Raw genomic sequence first — 19,748 nt, 5'->3', positions numbered from 1 at the left:
CCGGGCCCCTGTACCACTAAGAGTGGCAAGCAAAAGGATTGCCGCCCAAAGGCAACTGGAAGCATCATTGTTCCAATGATTCTCCGATATATGCCACCAATCATGCCTTAGTGTCCCTTAAATTGCATCCCTGCACGCACTTCCTGATATGTTTGCTGTCCTAAGACCTAGGCAGTAGCACTTGAGTCTATTTCCATCTCTAGTGGGTGGCCATTTACCTGGATTGTGATCTTCATGGGGGCTACTCTTTGTGTTGCAATGCAGTTTAGCTGCAAGCATTTGTTCTCAGGTTCTACTAAGTGTAAAGCCCTGGTCCTGGATAGGCGTATCCCCCAAGCAGGGCAACACATCATTGACGATTGTGGCATTGCTGGTCTGCAGGATTCCTTCGACCACAGATGCTGCCCCATTGTGAGTCATCCTCCTGGAGATCAGGAGAAATGTCTCATTGGGCTGTAGTGGCCCTTGGCCAATGAGTCTCGCCCGATGCTGCTCGGGTGATAACTGGGTCTGATATGCTATGCTCTTTGGGGGCGTTACTCACCAACCACTATTCACCTCCATATCCAGTGAGCCCTGGAATTCCCGGACTCCCTTCTCCACATTTTCACGTGAGAGGGAGAACCCTCTGACTTCTGTCAAGTGCAAAGAAGATTCTGCCAGAAACTTAGAATATGTTGTTTATATCACACACGAGGCGGTCCCGCAGCATCTCCAGAAGGGATAGCCCATAGTCGCAATGCTCGGACAGCTTGCATAGCTGCGTCAAAATTCCTTGACCGGCTCTCCCGGGGTTCACCCGTCCGTGTTAAACTTGTACCTCTGTGCTAACACCGACAGTTTGGCGTCTTAATGGTCCACCACAAGTGCTACTAGTTTGTCAAAGGTCTTTGAATATGGCACATCTGTGTAGGTAAGGCTAAAGGTTGAGGTTCTACAGGCAGCCAGGATATCACCTTTTGTCAGCTGTCTCCTCGAATGGCATTCACCTGAAAAAGGTTACACATCCATTCAACATACTGCTCATTCTTCCAGGGGAGCGGGCAGAGAGGGGAGCGATTTTTGGAGGCGAGAGCTGGAAGGTAAGCTGAGTTTTTGATTTTTAACTAACTTTTTCGGAGCAGGAAACCGGAAGTCGGCCGTAGGGAGACCTGGGAAGGTTGTATTACCCAATAAATTTGAACGGTGAGGAAACCCGAGACACCACACGTGTAGTGTCTCCCACCCTCCTTCATCCTCTAACCCCAAAAAAAGACTCAGTGCTGTGAGCAGGTAAGCTATTTACTTTTTTTTTCTTTTTTACTAGGAGACTAAGTAGAGGTGGTGGCAGCTAGGGCAGTGGAATGTTCTCCTGCAGAATGTTCGAGGTAAGGGAGACCACCGGTGTCCTTGCTGACTTCTACTGTGCACCCACTGATCGCCCACCTTGGCCCCCTGGTTCTGCAGAGTGACACCGGCTGGATGGGTGCCCCCACCCTCCACCCTGGATAACACCTACAATAGCCCCAATGGGGTGCCGGACAGGGTCCGCACAGCATCCCGCTGGAAAAAGCAGCACCAGCCGACAGCACCCCTGTAGCAGGCATTGGCGCCAGCGCCAGAGACCCCCACAGTTCCAGCCACCGATGTCACCCAGGGTGCGGAGAGGAGGCAGAGCCTGAAGTGCCAACCTGGGGTACTGTGTAGGCAGTTAGATCTGGTTGGGCACAGGGGTACACACCATGCTAACATGTCAACATTTCACCTGCAGACAATGGATATTGGAATACACCCAGCAATGGTGGCCATCCTCCTAGTCACTGCAACACTGGGGGATACCCTGCCACTGTACGAGCTGGAGCTACTTGAGGAGGAGGAGGAAGCTGCAGCAGCGAAGTGTGCAGCAGTGGAGAGTGCAGCAGTGGCACAGGAGGCAGCAACTGAGGATGGAGAACCAGCTGCCCAACAGGCCAAGGAGAAGGAGGAGGGGCAAAGGAGGTGCTGAATGAGGCCGCATGTAAATTGGTAGCACCTGTCATTCGAGGACCTACCAGGGCATGCCAGCAATGACTCCTGAGCAGAGGGACAGTGCAACATATCTGTCTGATCATGGTGCACCTGGCACAGCAGGGGAATGGCGGGGGGGGGGGGGGGGGGGGGGGGGCACACATCCGCTCCCGGTGGCGGTCAAGGAGACAGTTGCACTGAACTTTTACGCCACGGTGTCCTTCCAGGTACCAAGTGGGGACTTCTCAGGGATCTCACAGAGCAAGGTGCACAGGTGCATCCATACCGTACGGAGGACCTATATGCCCAGTTGACACATTACATCCACTTCAATGTGGCCTGAGCCCACCAGGATGGCTGGGCAGCAGGGTTCGCCACCATTGACAGTATGCCCTTGCTCCAAGGGGCGATTGATAGGCTGCATGTCTCCCTATCGGCACCTACAGATGACAGGCTGCTCTACAAAAACCAAGAGAGGTTCCACTCTTCCACTCAATGAACATGCAACAGATATGTGACCATCAGATGCGCAGCATGCATGTCTGTCCCGATGGCCGTGCAATGTGCACATCGCCTTTATCCTGGCACACTTATCGATTCCCAACCTCTTTGAGACTCACCCCTGGCTGAGGGATTGGCTCCTGGCGATTGCGGTTGTGGCTAATGATACCTATCCAGAGGTCATAGAGTGACTCAAGACCTGCTACAAAGATGCCCTTGCTGCAACCATGGGTGCTTCGGCATCTTGAAGAAGCTGTTCAGGTGCCTGGGCCACTCTGGAGGGGTCCGCCAGTATAGCGCTGGGAGGGCCGCCCGCATTGTGGAAGCCTGCTGCATCTTCCACAATATCGCGCAACAGAGGGGCGATTTGCGAGAGGAGGGCGATGAACGTCAGACCTCGTCCAATGAGGAGGATGCAAGGGAGGCCAGTGATGGGCAGGACATGGGGCCCAGGCAAACACCGGAAACCCCAAAACGCACGCTAGGGCTAATGTGAAAGGGATGGGCTGTCCATGTGTGCTCTCACAAATTGTGAACTTGGCATGAGGGCTGCTGAGAGAGACAGAGAGGGCGTACGGACAGTGTCCAGTGCCGCCATTCTTCGCCAACAGCCGTGCCGCTGGCTGGGGAGGCTCCTGTCAGGGCTGGGATAGTAATGGGGGGTGGCCAGGAGGTGGGCTGTGGGGTCGGGGTGGACGGGTACGCACCACCATTAGTGCAGCCGGCAAGGCAGCCATGCAGCTGCGCATGCCGCTGATAGCCCGCTTTAAACCTGGTGCCCTGGGTCATATACCTGACCCCCCTTGGTGCCCTCTGGCCCCAGCCAACCCACCAACTGTATGGGTGTTCCAGCACAACCTGTCCCATCTTTTCAGCCTCGATCAGTGTATTGTTTAAACATGGCTGCAGCTTGTCAGCCCTGCGAGTGTCGATCACGGGCCCAGCAAATCTCACCCCGTTTTTCATGGGAATCAATGGTGTTCCACATCCCACCGATGCTCGCCCCTCACCGGTAGCATATTTGGTGCTGGTTTGGCGCTGATTTTTCAGAAGTGAAAGTCCACGGATTCTCCGTTAGCATCAACACTTCGACTCAGAAACAGAGAATCTGGCTCATGTTTTTATCAGAATCTTGGTTTGAAAGACAACAAAGCTTTTATGAGCCAGAGGTGCAATTTGGCTAATGGAATTTTGTTTTGATTAAGGGGTTTCCTTGGGGGGGGGGGGGGGGGGAGTTAATTAGATTTTAGCTTGGTGAGATGGGTGGAGCTAAGGCATCAGGAATTTAGAGAAAGCATATTTTAGTTTCAGATCTGATTCTGGCTGAAGCTAAGACCAAGTGAGGCAATTTGTTCTCACCATAAGTAACTTAAAAAAGATTAGCAATATTTAAAGCAGTGCAAACTTGTCTGACGGCAAGAGGGAGTTGAAACAAGCCAGTTGAAAACAACTTTTGAAGATATCCAGCCAGGGCTTATGCAGGGGTTCAAACTGAATTCAGGGGCGGAATTCTCTGACCCTCCCGGTGAGTCGGAGAATCGCCCGGCGCCGGCATCAATCCCGCCTCTGCCGTGGCCTTCACCATGGCGGGGGCGGAAGAGAGCACCTCCCCTTCGCATGCGCCGGTATGACGTCAGCAGCTGCTGACGCACCGGCACATGTGCGGACTTCCACTGGCCTGCGACGGCCTTTCGGCCCCAGCTGGCGTGGCGCCAAAGGCCGTTTGCGTCGGTCGGTGAAGCGGCAACCACTCCAGCACGGGCCTAGCCCCTCAATGTGAGGGCTTGGCCCCATTCTCCGCACCTTTTGGGAGGCCCGACGCCGGAATGGTTGATGCCGGGACCCCCATCCCGCCGGGTAGGGGAGAATCCCGGCCCAGACCTTTTCTGAAAAGCAGTATCACGAGATCTCTTTCCCAAAGAATAACTCTGTAAAGCAAGTATTCTTCTGTGTCATTGGTATTTACGGTGGATTGAAAGCTGAGATGATCTATTTTCTTGTTGTTTAAGTGGGAATTAAGATAGGAAGTACGGGTATTGTATTAACTGTGTTGAGTCTTATTTTTCTAGGGGTAATTGTAAGTTATTTCTAAGTGAAATGATAAAGATTTAAATACTGTATTAGTAAGAAAGCTTTCTTTAAAATTGCCATAGCCCTATTTCTTTGTGTAATGACTCCTGGAGTGAAGTATTTTTTTCCCACAGTTTTAATAAATTGAAATATAATATTTGGGTTTCAATCCAGCAACGTGGCCACAGTTGGGTTCTGGTCTGGGATCGTAATAGCTTTAAAAATATTTAATTTCCTGTGAAGTGCTTTTGAATATTCTGAGATCATGAAATGCTATCTAATTGCAAGCTTTTTTCTTCATTTGTTCTTTATTTTAGAAATATGTGGAACTTTATTCACTAAAGGCGCTGGTGGTTTCACCTCACCAGATTTTCCTGATTTTCATCTTGGTTATTCGAGTTGCAATTGGATTATTAGGGCACCCAAGGATCAAAAGGTATGTGATAACTACATAACAAGTTACAGAAAAAATTATGAGAATAATAATTATGCTACTCTTTGAAGATAGAAATTAATAAGTTGAATTTTTTGAACATCGAGCATACCAAATACCTGAGAGAAAATATTCTTAGGCTTCTTCCTTTCGTGTACCCTTTCATCATAATACAGCAATTGCTTCCTTACCAAAAGAGTCTTAGAATATTGACTTCCAAGGGCAGCACAGTGGTGCAGTGGTTAGTTCACGTCGCAGGTTCCCAGGTTCGATCCTGTCTCTGGGTCACTATCCGTGTGGAGTTTGCACATTCTCCATGTGTTTGCGTGGGTTTTGCCCCCACAACCCAAAGATATGCAGGCTAGGTGGATTGGCCACGCTAAATTGTCCCTTAATTGGAAAAAATTAATTGGGTACTCTAAATTTAAAAAAAAAAGAATAAGGTGACTTCCTTCAACAATGTCTCATTTACACCTGCAAATTTGTATGTTAAAAAAGGTTTTACGGGGCAGCATGGTGGCGCAGTGGTTAGCATTGCTGCCTCACGGTACCGAGTGTCCCAGGTTCGATCCCGGCTCTGGGTCACTATCCGTGTGGAGTTTGCACATTCTCCCCATGTTTGCGTGGGTTTCACCCCCACAACCCAAAAGATGTGCAGGGTAGGTGGGTTGGTCACGCTAAATTGTCCCTTAATTGGAAAAAATTAATTGGGTACTCTAAATTTAAAAAAAAAAGAATAAGGTGACTTCCTTCAACAATGTCTCATTTACACCTGCAAATTTGTATGTTAAAAAAGGTTTTACGGGGCAGCATGGTGGCGCAGTGGTTAGCATTGCTGCCTCACGGTACCGAGTGTCCCAGGTTCGATCCCGGCTCTGGGTCACTATCCGTGTGGAGTTTGCACATTCTACCCATGTTTGCGTGGGTTTCACCCCCACAACCCAAAAGATGTGCAGGGTAGGTGGGTTGGTCACGCTAAATTGCCCCTTAATTGGAAAAAATGAATTGGGTACTCTAAATTTTTTTTTTTAATTTTACGTTTTTTTTTGAAAGGTTTTGTTTCTCACGTCCTGACATGACATATGTGCAACCTTTGAAGTCCCCTGAAAGATATTTTTTGAAATTGATTATTCCAGAAATTATAATGTCATTAGATCTACCTCCCATTTTGCATTGAGTTCAAGTAATTTCATTGCAGTGTTAATGTAAGCCTACTTGTGACAATAATAAAGATGTGGAGATGCCGGCGTTGGACTGGGGTGAGCACAGTAAGAAGTCTTACAATACCAGGTTAAAGTCCAACAGGTTTGTTTCAAACACGAGCTTTCAGAGCACTGCTCCTTCCTCAGGTGAATTATTTCACCTGAGGAAAGAGCAGTGCTCTGAAAGCTCGTGTTTGAAACAAACCTGTTGGACTTTAACCTGGTGTTGTAAGACTTCTTACTGGACAATAATAAAGATTATTATTATTATTATTATTAATTTGTTATTTGCATCCCTCTTTGGAAAAATAAAACTGGAAATCTAACTTTTGTTCATCTTTGGTTCTAAATGTAACTTATTTACAAACTTAATTTTCAAACTTTTTCAAACTTCAGCTCGAGTGACTTCAAAATGGAAGGAGACTTTGCTTTTTCAAAATCCATTTACATGATGTGGGCTTTGCTGCCTAGGCCAGCATTTATTGCCCATCCCTAGTTGCCCTTCAGTAAGTGGTGGTGAGCTGCCTTTTTGAACCGTTGTGGTTCCTGAGGTGTAATAATAACCGTTGTGGTTCCACAGTGCTGTTATGGAAGAAGTTTCAGGATTTTGACCCAGTGACAGTGAAAGAACGGTGATATATTTCCAAGTCGAGGTGATGAGTTACTTGGAGGGAAACCTCCAGGAGGTGAGTTCCCAGGTATTTGCTGCACTTGTCCTTCTAGATGGTAGTGGCCATGGGTTTGGAAGGTGCTGCCTGAGGCACCTTCGTGAGGTACTGCAGTGCACCTTGGAAATGGTACACACGGCTGACACTGTCCATTGGTGGTGCAGGAAGTGAATATTTGTGGAAGGGGTAGCAATCAAATGGTCCTGGATGTGTAGAGCTTCTTGAGTGTTGTTGGAGCTGCACTCATCTAGGCAAGTGAAGAGTATTCCATTACACTCCTGGCTTGTGCCTTGTAGATGGCGGGCGGACTTTGGGGGTTCAGGTGGTAAGTTACTCGCTGTAGGATTCCTATCCTTTGACCTGTTCTGGTAGCCACAGTATTAATATGGCTTAATATGCCATTCAGTTTCTGGTCAATGGTAAACGCAGGATGTTGATTATGGGGAATTCAGCAATGGCAATACTATTGAATGTCAAGTGCGATGGTCATATACTCTCTTGTCGGAGATGGTCATTGCCTTGGACTTATGTGGCACAAATGTAACTTGCCACTTGTCAGCCTGCATATTGCCCACATCTTAGTCCATTTGGACAGGGACCGCTTCATTATTTGAGGAGTTGTGAATGATGCTGAAAATTGTGCAGTCATCTACTGTCATGGAATGTCGCTTTCAGAAAGATTTTTGTCTTATCACATGGCTTCAATTATGTCATTTTGTGGGTGAAGTTGAGCCGTGGCTGTGAGTTTTTTTTGTACTTTCGCTTTCAGCTTTGACTGCTGCGGACTATAGACAGAGAAAATAAGTATTTTGGTCTGTCTCTCTCTATTATCATTTTAAAGAATTGTTCCAGAAAAAAACCCATTGATTATAGCTACCTGTTTTGGTAACTTAAAAGATATAATTTGCTTTCCGGAAGGAGTTTAAACCTGCAGGTAAGATGGGGTCAGAATCTCAGGAAAAGCCAGTGTTATTCAAGGGAGAATGCAGAGTGCTGGGCCATGCCTTTGAAAAGGGGTTTTTGGTTTATAGGATTTTGTTTTGAATTGGAACAGTTCAGGGGGAATTCATTAAGTGTTGTACATAGATTACTGTAGCTGTGGGGTGTTTTTATGTTTGTAATTTGTAAAACAAAATTCTTGCTGTGTGCTTATATAAATGTTAACTAAGTTCTTAGTATAAAGCTTATTTTTATTAAAGTGTCTGGGAAGACAGTTGAATCACACCTGAAGGGAAAGCTCTTGTGCTCATCCCAGCCAAATTCAACATAAAGGTTGTAGGTCAGGTGGACTTCATAATATACTTTGGAATTTCTGAACCCTGGCCCATAACACTGTGATGTTAATAATCCCTGGCCGAATGGGAGGTCAATTCCAGCCCAACAGACCCCAGAGTCCTAACATAACCAGTAATATCTGTTTTCCAAAAACCTTTAACCCTTGACTGCTCCAATGAGTTACAGACACCAGGGGTGAGATTCTCCATCTGCAGGATCCTCAGTTTCATCAGCAACGCACTCATGCCCAGGAAATTCCCCACGGCATGGAGTGGCCACAATGGGAAACCCCATTGGCCGGCTGCAAGGACAGAGGATCCCGCTGCACCGGAAAATGGGTCTGGCGAACGGAGCATCCTGCCCTAAATTTATAAGTAACACATTAACAAACTGTTTATGAATCAAAAGAGGGAAATATGTATGTCTAAAGAAATAAGAAGACAATGGTCTGCCAGTCTATCAAATCCCAAAACCCCATCCCACCCTCCACCAAAACAGACACAAGTCAGACAGAAGGTAAGGGTTGTGAGGATAAAACAAATGGGGATTAAAGGGTAGGTTTGATGGCAGCCTCTGGGAATATATTTGATCAAGGATTTTCAGGTCTGCGCAGTTCCATCTTTCCACCACCTGATGCAGCTAAATAACAGGGATTTTCAGGTCAGCGCGATTCCAATCACCGGCTGATCACAGAATGTTCAGATCAGTGCACTTCTGCTCTTCTACCACTAGATGGAGCTTTTGCCTCCCTTTAATATTAATACAGCTTTAAGCCTGGCACTAGCAGTTTTTCACTTGCCTGATTTCTGCACAAGACTCTGGCAGTTTTATCACGAATGCTCTGACCTTAAGCCTCTCACCTTAATTGTGAGCTCCCCCAGCCCTTCGGACACATAGCTAAAAGGTCACAGACCTGGTGAGTGACTGTTTGTTTTCTTACTCCAGAAGCCTTCCACAAACTTGAGTGCTGCCTGCTTTCCCACTCGGAGAGCCTTCACAGGACGGGTACGTTCTCATTCCAGAGATCTATTCTGCAAGTCTGTTTTCTCTATATGTCTTTGAACCAAGAAAGTCTTCACAGATTTAGCTAGAATGTCTCTTCTGGCAGACAGAGAAAAGGAGGTCCCTACTAGCTGGCTTTCTTCAAAACTGAAACAAAAGATAATGTCTTCAAAACACCCAACTTCTTTCTGGAAGCTTCTGACTGGCTTTACCAATCATAGACAACAAGAGGAGAAGGCCGAGAACTTTACATACACTTATTGGCTGCTTGCCAAATCTATCAAATCAACATCACAGGTTCTGCCACAGAACCCAAAGGAGACTTCTTGCTCTGGGGATCAGGACAGGAATATTAAAGTGTACAAAGACTATAATTTAAACAGAAATCCCAAATTACACCATAATGTTGTCGGAGCTAACCGGAAGACTGCAGATCCAAGCTGGCAGCAGGACCGGGATAAAAAGTGAACACAGGACAGACAAAAGGTTTTCCTAACATACCTTGCCCCCTAAGCAAATTAAATGTCAGGGCATGAGGTGTGTAAAATACACAACACCCACACATACCTGTCTAAACCCAATACAATACCTACCTGGTTTCAGCATTAGTACAATTCAACTTTTAAACACATGATAAAATACTTGCACTTACATTATTACCTCCAAGAAATATGTACAGTAATTGCAACAAATGATTGCAATAGTAACTCTGGCAGAAAACCTCATGCCTTCTGGGTTTAAAAGGCAAGTCGGCAGTTCAGAAATGTCCGGGGTGGTCAGCTCTGATTCGCCCTCCAACATGATTGTCAACTTCCCAGACACTCCTTCGCATTCCATGGACCACAGCAGGGCTGCGTGCTCTAAAGCTTTATCTACACTTCTTTGAAATTTTCACTGGACCCATCCCTTGCTGCCCCTCATATAACCCAAACAGTCCTTCCTGGTAGTCTGATGACCACATTTATATTACTTTGTGTAATATATGTTACTCATTTGCTTCTCACCAAGATGATCCCTTACTCGATGTTGATTAACACTCGTGGACTTCCAATTAAAGCAAATTATTTATTGAATAACGTTAACAAATAAACTGTGAGTTCATTCTCTCTCAAATACTTATACTAGATATTAAATAAACAAGATTGAATAAGAATTAACCATGATTAACTACACTTGCACTCTGAGCTATCTCTACCTCTGGTCACTAGTCAGTAGACACACAAAGAGGCGGAACTCGGCTTGAGTCTGTCTTTTATACCCCTTTCTCATGCTGCTATCTAATGATCACTTAGCTGTTATGTCTATACATTAACCTCTTATATACATACAGACATGCAGATCACTACATCCCCCTTTTTTACATATTTTCTGTACTGTTTAAAGAAAATTGTACAACACAAGTAGATAAATGATGATGTGAATATCTGTACAAGTTGTGACAATATTGATAATTATAGAAAGCCAATTAATGTTTGAGTCCAATCTTTATAAATGTAATTGTTTGGGTTTCCTTCTTCTTCTATTGGATCTTCTTAACTGAAGTGGTGATGTGGATGTTTTAATGACTTTGTGAACGTCGTCTTGTTGTGAAGTCAGTTCTGCCGAATAAGTGACTCATTCAGATTCAATGTAAAAAAACTGGTGGTTGAAATTGAAACCTCAAATTAGGAGCAGGGGAACTGGGCCCTTGGGAGCGGGGCGACCCGGCGGCAGCGGCAAACCCCCGCACCCACGGCAGCAGAGCGCAGGGCAGGATCGGAGCGGCAGCCTGGACCGAAGCGGGGGCCGAACCTGCAGAGAGGAAGGAACAGAGGAGTGACCAATGACCACCCCCCCCCCCCCCCCCAAGCAGGAGAGCGTAGGGTGCGACGAGCGGCGGCCCGGACCAAGCAGCGGGGACAGAAGCCGGGACCGACTGACCGACTGACACCCCCCCCCCTGAAAACTGCCGGTGATCACCACGAGGCAAGAACAAAGAGGGACTCCCGACCAGAAGCCTCTCTCTCTCTCTCTCTCTTGACCCTGGGTGAGTGAGGGAAAAGGAAGGAAAAAAGAACTTTTGCAACAACAAGACTCTGAAAAGAAAACTTTTAAAGAGGGGGGGAATTTTTTTCTTTTTGCACTTTTTTTTTCTCACCCAAAACAAGTTCACCTGAGAAGAGTTTTATAAAAGAGGAAAAATAAAGTGGTAAAGGAGAAAAGGGAAGAGAAAAGAAAAAGCGAAGAAACAAAAAAAAAAATAAGGGCCGTAAAAGGGGGGGGAAAAAAAGGAAATAAAAAGAAAGGGGGGGGGGAATGCCAGAAGGGAGCCAAAGCAGAGGGAGAAGGGGCACCAAAGGTAGACGGGGCCAGGGCCGGCTCAAGGCACCGGCAACTCGGGCAGTCGCCCGGGGTGCCATGTGCTAGGGGGCGCCAGACTCGGGTCCCGCGCATGCGCAGTTGGGCCGGTGCCAACCAGCGCATGCGCGGTGGCCGCCCTCCCCCAGGGCGGCCCCGCCCCCCCGCTCGGTCCGCTCCCCCCGCCCCCTCCTCGGGTCCGCCCCCCCGCCCCCTCCTCGGGTCTGCCCCCCCGCCCCCTCCTCGGGTCCGCCCCCCGGCCCCTCCTCGGGTCCGCCCCCCCGCCCCCTCCTCGGGTCCGCCCCCCCCGCCCCCTCCTCGGGTCCGCCCCCCCCACCCCTCCTCGGGTCCGCCCCCCCCCCCGCCCCCTCCTCGGGTCCGCCCCCCCCGCCCCCTCCTCGGGTCCGCCCCCCCCGCCCCTCCTCGGGTCCGCCCCCCCCGCCCCCTCCTCGGGTCCGCCCCCCCGCCCCCTCCTCGGGTCCGCTCCCCCCGCCCCCTCCTCGGGTCCGCCCCCCCCTCGGGTCCGGCCCCGCCCGCCCCCCCCCCGGCCCCGCCCCCCCAAGGGCGCCGAAGTTCAGCTTGCCCGGGGCGCCAGCAACCCTAGGGCCGGCGCTGGACGGGGCAATGTGGGAGCCAGCTCAGACGAGCTAATCAGCGCACGAAGTGGCAGATCTGAAGTACCGCCGCAGCAAAAAGAGCTGGACAGACAGGTGCACTCTCCCCCTGGGCCAGTGCGGAGCTGGAACTGGAAGGCAGCCTTTGCCGATGCACTGAGGGAACATCAGCAAGTAAACAAGGCAGAGGCTAGGGCAGACATAGAGGCCGCAGTGCAGGCAGCAATGGCCAAGGCCCTGACGGAGGTGCAGCATGCCCTGGGCAGAGCAGAGGAGAAATTGGACGCCCAAGTGGAGAAACTGGAAGCCCAAGAGGTGACCATTAAGGAGCTGGAGAAAGCAGTGACTGACATGAGCGACCGGATCACAGCCCTGGAGAGGGAGGTGGCGAGACTGGGCACACCACAGGGGAGCCTGAAGGGCAGAGTGGACCACCAGGAAAACCGCTCGAGAAGGCAAAATGTCAGGATAGTGGGCCTGCCAGAGAGGATCGAGGGTAGAAACCCCACAACATACGTGGCCAAGATGCTTGGCAACTTAGTGGGGAGGAAAACCTTTCCCAACCCACCAGAAATGAACAGAGCACACCAGTCGCTGTGCCCGAAGCCTAAGGCAGCAGACCACCCGAGAGCAGTTATAGCTAAACTGCACCGGTACCAAGATAGGGAAACAATCCTGCGCTGGGCCAGGAAAAATAGAGCCTGCAAATGGGAAGGACACGCCATTAGAATTTACGAGGACATTGGGGCAGATCTAGCCAGGAGATGGGCAGAGTTCAATAGAGCGAAAGCAGCTCTTCACAAGAGCAACGTGCGTTTTGGTATGCTGTACCCAGCGAAACTCTCAGTCACATACCAAGAAAGAGAATACTTCTTTACAGCCCCCGCCGAAGCAAACAAGTTTGTCAAGGAACACGGGCTGGAAAACCACCAGCGAAGGGAGAAATAAGGGGCCCCAAGGGGCAACAGCACGCCAACGGGGGGAAGGGGAGGGGTGAGGCAATGCCTGACCCCCCAGTTCCGCCATGGCAAGAGCACCCTGAACAAAGAGCAAATCACTGCCCAAGGGACCGCTTCAGGTGGGAGGCCAGGCCCCAGCACGAGGGAATGAGAGTAGTGGAGAAGGGAGAGCAAGCAAGAGGAGTGCAGGGTAGGATAGGGGAAGAGCGGGCAGAAAACCGCAGAGGCCGGGCAGGGGAGAAGCGAGACAGTAACTCCCAAGAGGGGGGCCACCATACTAGCAGGAAAGTTAGCGCCGGGGGCATGAAACAAAGCAGGGCCGCAGGGGGGAAGGCGCCAGGCAGGGGATGAGAGGGACCACCCAACAGAGACAGGGGAGCAAACAGGGACAGGAACAGGGGAAAGAGGGACAAAGGAGGGGTCTATGGAGAGGGAGGAAAAGGGAGAGACCGGGGCGGGGGGTACACAGTGTGGTGAACCATTGTACACCTGTATTAGGGGATGTAAGGTAGAACCTGTACTACAGGTTCACCGGTAGCCCCTGCCGGCTGGCTCCGCCCAGTAGGAGCTGTATAAATATGCGTGTCCTCCATTGATCTGCCATTTCGCCAGCTGCAGCAGGAGGCCACGCATCTGACTGCAATAAAGCCACAGTTGTACCCAATCTGAGTCTTTGTGCAATTGATCACGCATCAATTTATTGCAGTCAGATTTTCAACAACATGGATATCAGAATCAAACCAGATCGCCTGCAGCTGGATCCACATTCGCCCAACGCCAGAAAGGGCTTTAATCACTGGCTAGCTTGCTTCGAGGCTTACATCAACGCAGCAGACCCCACACCGACGGAGGCTCAGAAGATACAGGTCCTGTATTCCAGGTTGAGCTCAAGCGTGTTCCCGTTGATCCAGGATGCCCCGACTTACGCGGAAGCCATGGCACTCCTAAAAGAGAACTACGCGCAGAAAACGAACATGCTCTTTGCCAGGCACGTACTCGCCACTCGGTCTCAACTCCCTGGTGAGTCCATCGAAGACTTCTGGTGGGCTCTAATCCCAATCGTCCGGGACTGTGACTGTCAGGCCGTTACGGCCACTGAGCATTCTAATCTCCACATGCGCGATTCGTTCGTAACGGGGATTGAGTCGGACCTCATCCGACAACGACTGCTGGAATGGACCACGCTCGACCTAGCGGAGACAAAAACATTAGCGCTCTCCCTGATGGTCGCCTCCCGTAATGTTCAGGCCTACCCCTCTTGCCGCATGGCCCACCCCTCCTATCCCTCCTGGACCCCGCAAACGACCCCCACCACCTGGGGCCCTGCCTAGCCAATCAATCTGCGCCACTCACCAGTCCGCACACCCCGGTGATCCCCGCTGCTACTTCTGTCACCAACAGAAGAACCACCGCCAACGCTGCCCGGCCCGCGCCGCCACTTGCAAGTCGTGTAACAAAAAGGGCCACTTTGCTGCAGTGTGCCAGGCCCACACAGTCACCGCTATCGCCCCCTCCCCCCTGCCAAACGCACAATGGACGCCACCATCTTCTCCTCCCGGGGCCACGTGCGGCCAGTGGGCGCCGCCATCTCCTTCCCCTCAGTCCACGTGGGACCCATGGGCGCCGCCATCTTGTCCCGCCCCCGCAATGTGGGCCCCATGGACGCCGCCATTTTGTTCCACGCAGGACCTCCGGATGCCGCCATCTTGTCTTCCCCATGGGGCAGGAAAGCCAACGACATCCCACGACCTGGGCCGCCAATGCTTTCCGGCTGAAACCTCTGACAATCACCCACAGCTCGCCTCGATGACGCTGGACCAGTCTCGTCCACACAACTTGGCCACCGCTTCGACAATGGTGAAAATCAACGGCCACGCGACCTCCTGTCTGCTGGACTCCGGGAGCATCGAAAGTTACATTCACCTGGATACGGTAAGGTGCTACTCCCTCACGGTCCACCCCGCCAATCAACAGATCTCCCTGGCCTCCGGATCCCATTCTGTCCCGATCCGGGGATTCTGCATGGTCAGTCTCACAGTCCACGGCATAGAATTCAGCGGTTTCCATCTCTATGTCCTTCCTAATCTCTGCGCTGCACTATTGCTGGGCCTGGATTTTCAGTGCAATCTCCACTCACCGTTTGCGGCCTCACGACCCTAAAGGTTGACCCCCCCTCCCGCATTGCCAATCTAACTTCCGATTGCAAACCCGTTGCCACCAGGAGCAGATGGTACAGCGCCCAGGACAAGGCCTTCATCATGTCCGAGGTCCAGAGGCTGCTTCGGGGGGGTATCATCGAGGCCAACAACAGCTCCTGGAGAGCCCAAGTGGTCGTAGTTAAAACTAGGGAGAAATACAGAATGGTCGTGGACTACAGCCAGACCATCAATCGGTACACGCAGCTCGACGCGTACCCCCTCCCACGCATATCTGATATGTTCAATCAGATTGCGTAGTACCGGGTCTTCTCAACAATTGACCTGAAATCCGGGTACCACCAACTCCCCATCCATAAATTGGACCGTCCATACACTGCATTCGAGGCAGACGGTCGGCTCTATCACTTTCTTAGGTTTCCCTTTGGCGTCACTAACGGGGTCTCGGTCTTCCAAAGGGAGATGGACCGAATGCAGTTCGGTCCAGTTTGCGGGCCACGTTTCCTTACTTAGATAATGTCACCATCTGCAGCCATGTTCAGCAGGACCACGATGCCAACCTCGCTAAATTCCTCCGCACTGCCACTCTTCTCAACCTTGCGTATAATAAAGAGAAGTGTGTGTTCAGCATGACCCGCTTAGCCATCCTCGGCTATGTAGTCCAGAACGGATTTCTGTGGCCCGATCCCGACCACATGCGCCCCCTCATGGAGCTTCCCCTCCCCCACTGCCCCAAGACCCTAAAACGCTGCCTGGGGTTCTTTGCGTACTACGCTCAGTGGGTCCCAAACTATGCGGACAAGCCCCGCCCACTCATAGAGTCCACCCAATTTCCCCTCACGGCCGAGGCACAACAGGCCTTCGCCCGTATCAGAGCAGACATAGCCAAGGCCGGGATGCACGCAGTAGACGAGACACTGCCCTTCCAAGTAGAAAGCGACGCTTCAGATGTCGCCCTTGCCGCCACTCTAAATCAGGCAGGCAGACCCGTGGCATTCTATTCCCGCACCCTTCATGCCTCAGAAATTCGGCACTCATCCATCGAAAAAGAGGCCTTGGCCATCGTTGAAGCTGTGCGGCATTGGAGGCATTATCTGGCCGGCAGGAGATTCACTCTCCTCACTGACCAACGGTCGGTAGCCTTCACGTTCAATAACACACAGCGGGGCAAGATCAAAAACGATAAAATCTTACGGTGGAGAATCGAGCTCTCCACCTATAATTACGAGATTTTGTATCGCCCCGGCAAGCTCAACGAGCCCCAAGACGCCCTCTCCCGAGGTACATGTGCCAGCGCACAAGTAGACCGACTCCGGGCCCTGCATGACAGCCTTTGTCACCCGGGGGGTCACACGACTGTACCACCTCGTCAAGGCTCACAACCTGCCCTACTCCATTGAGGAAGTACAAACAGTCACCAGGGATTGCCAGGTCTGTGCGGAGTGCAAGCTGCACTTCTACCGGCCAGACCGTGCGCACCTGGTGAAGGCCTCCCGCTCCTTTGAATGCCTCAGTGTGGATTTCCCTCCCCTCCACCGACCGCAACACGTATATTCTCAATGTGGTTGATGAGTAGTCCAGATTCCCCTTCGCCATCCCATGCCCCGATATGACGTCTGCCACCATCATCAAGACCCTCAACACAATCTTCGCTCTGTTCGGTTTCCCCGCCTACATCCACAGTGACAGGGGATCCTCATTCATGAGTGATGAGCTGCGTCAGTTCCTGCTCAGAAGGGGTATGCCTCCAGCAGGACAACCAGCTATAACTCCCAGGGAAACGGGCAGGTAGAGAGGGAAAACGGGATGGTATGGAGGGCCGTCCAGCTGGCCCTACAGTCCAGAAACCTCCCAGCCTCCCACTGGCAGGAGGTCCTCCCTGATGCACTACACTCCATCCGGTCACTACTGTGCACCACTACGAATAACACACCCCATGAACGTCTTTTTACCTTCCCCAAGAAGTCCACATCCGGGGTGTCACTCCCGACTTGGCTCGCAGCTCCAGTACCAGTCCTGCTCTGTAGTCCACAAGGCGGACCTGTTGGTGGACAGGGTGCACTTGTTCCACGCCAAGCCCCAATATGCCTACGTGAAGTTCCCCGATGGCCGCCAAGATACTGTCTCCCTCAGGGACCTGGCACCGTCAGGTTCCAACCAAACACACTTCCCCGCCCAGGCGCCATCCTCTCCTCCCCCGGCGCTTCCAATATTAACCCCACCAGGCCCATCCCTCCTTCCCCTGCCCACGCAAGAGAACGAAGAAGATTTTGGCATGCTCCCGGAGTCATCCAACAGCAGGCCAGCACCAGCACAGCCAGCACCGACATCGGTGACACCAGCACCGCCAGCACCGACATCGCCGCCACCATTACGTCGCTCCCAGCGAATCGTCAAAGCACCGGATCGACTGAACCTCTAATGGGCACTGGATCGTCAAAATGGACATTTTTTTTCCCCCACTTCTTTTCTAAGGCACTGTACATAATTCTCAACACTGTATATAGTTCCACACCAGCCCCGCCAGACTCATTTTTAACAGGGGGTGAATGTGGTAAACCACTGTACACCTGTATATGGGGATGTAAGGTAGGAGGACCTGTACTACAGGTTCGCTGGTAGCCCCTGCCAGCTGGCTCTGTCCAGTAGGAGCTGTATAAATATGCATGTCCTCCATTGATCTGCCATTTCGCCAGCTGCAGCAGGGGGCCACACATCTGACTGCAATAAAGCCACAGTTGTACCCAATCTGAGTCTTTGTGCAATTGATCGTGCATCACACAGGAAGGGAGAGACCAGGGAGGGGGGATACAGGGAAGGAGGGATAAACAAGGCTAGAAAAGGAATAGGGCTACAAAGTGCCACAACCAAGGGCTCGAAACAAGGAATCGCTGCAAGCACCCACCCAGTACGGTCTCTGGGCTAAGGGAGACCCCAGATTGCAGGGGACTACCCGCGTGGCAGTAGCACAGTGGGCGGCCATGGCGGGTGCCCGCGGGACAAATGGAAACCCCAGAGCGCAAGGACCCGACTGCATGGAGAGAGCAGTGACTGCAGCCATCCTGGACTGCCCCATAACAAAGGGAAACCCCGGAGGGCAGGGGCACGTCCACCAGGTAAATATGGTTAATCCCACAGGAGCGAGGGGGCAGAAGCTCCCCACCAGGATAGTCACCTGGAACGTAAGGGGACTTAACGGCCCAGTGAAAAGATCCAGAGTCCTCACCCACCTAAGGAATATGAAGGCTGACATAATCTTCCTTCCAGAGACACACCTGAGAGAGCAGGACCGACTGCGGGTAAGAAAGGGCTGGGTGGGACAAACCTACCATTCCTGCTATGGGACAAGAGCCAGGGGGGTGGCGATATTGATCGGCAAGAGGACGATGTTTAGGGCGACAAAGACTGTTACGGGGAACCGTACGTCATGGTCAGCGGGGCCCTGGATGAGGCACCGGTGGTAGTAGTCAACGTGTACGCACACAACTGGGACGACACGAGCTTCATCAAGAAGACCATGGCAGAAATCCCAGACATAGCGACGCATCGACTAATCATGGGGGGGGGGGGGGGGGGGACTTCAACTGTGTACAGGATCCAAAGACAGACAGATCAAACCCCAAAACAGGGGAAACCTCAAGCATGGCAAGGGAACTCAGTCACTTTATGGAGCAGGTGGGAGCGGTGGACCCCTGGAGGTTCGCCCACTCGGGGGAGAAGGAATTCTCCTTCTCCCCAGTACACCATACCAGAATTGACTTCTTTGTGGTGGGGAAAACGGTGCTTCCGGGGATAGACAAAGTGGAATACTCCGCAATTGTGATATCAGACCATGCTCCACATTACATGGATGTCCGGCTAGAGACGGGCAGGGCCCAACACTCCACATGGAGATTGGACGGTGCCTTACTAGCTTACAAGGCCTTTAACGAAAGGATATCGCAGGCCATAGCAGAGTACGCAGAGAACAACCAGAACAGGGAGGTCTCAACCTCCACGTTCTGAGAAGCGCTAAAGGCCATATTAAGAGGGGAAATCATCACTTTCAAAGCGCAAAGAGATAGGGAGGAAAGGGTGGCTAGGCAGCAGCTGGTCGACTCCATACTGGAGGTAGACCATAAATACTCCAAGGCCCCGACCGTAGAGGTCATGGCGGAGAGGAAAGAGCTACAAAGGAACTTTGACCTGCTCTCCACCTGGAAAGCAGTGCACCAACTCCGCCAGGCATGTGGGACCCAAAACGAACACGGAGACAAAGCCAGCTGCCTGTTGGCACACCAACTGAGAAAGCAGGCAGCCACCAGAGAAATTGAACAAATCAGGGATACCAGAGGCACGTTAGAAATAGAACCAGAAAAGATTAACAAAACCTTCAAGACCTTCTACCAAGGGCTGTACACCTCAGAGTCCCCAATGGGAGAGTCCGGGATGAAACGGTCCTTGATGGACTGGACATTCCAGTCGTGGGGAAGGGCAGAAACGGGGCTTGGAAGCACCACTAGCACTGGGAGAGATCATGGACAGTATTAGCTCCATGCAGGTGGG

General features: G+C 51.3%; 1 protein-coding gene across 4 annotated transcripts in view; it reads left to right on the top strand.

Annotated features, from left to right (window-relative positions):
- The window catches only part of LOC119971591 (astacin-like metalloendopeptidase), a 377,078-nt gene that overhangs the window by 278,391 nt on the left and 78,939 nt on the right, over positions 1 to 19,748 (top strand). For all 4 annotated transcript variants that reach the window (XM_038807364.1, XM_038807365.1, XM_038807366.1 and 1 more), the window contains one exon: positions 4,875 to 4,993. In XM_038807364.1, the coding sequence (XP_038663292.1) occupies positions 4,875 to 4,993 (119 nt within the window). The remainder of the gene's footprint in view (positions 1 to 4,874; positions 4,994 to 19,748) is intronic.

Source organism: Scyliorhinus canicula, chromosome 9, assembly GCF_902713615.1.
Source record: "Scyliorhinus canicula chromosome 9, sScyCan1.1, whole genome shotgun sequence".
In the NCBI taxonomy this organism is placed as follows: Eukaryota; Metazoa; Chordata; class Chondrichthyes; order Carcharhiniformes; family Scyliorhinidae; genus Scyliorhinus; species Scyliorhinus canicula.
The sequence above is the reverse complement of the archived record's forward strand: the minus strand, read 5'-3'. Positions and strand labels throughout refer to the sequence as shown.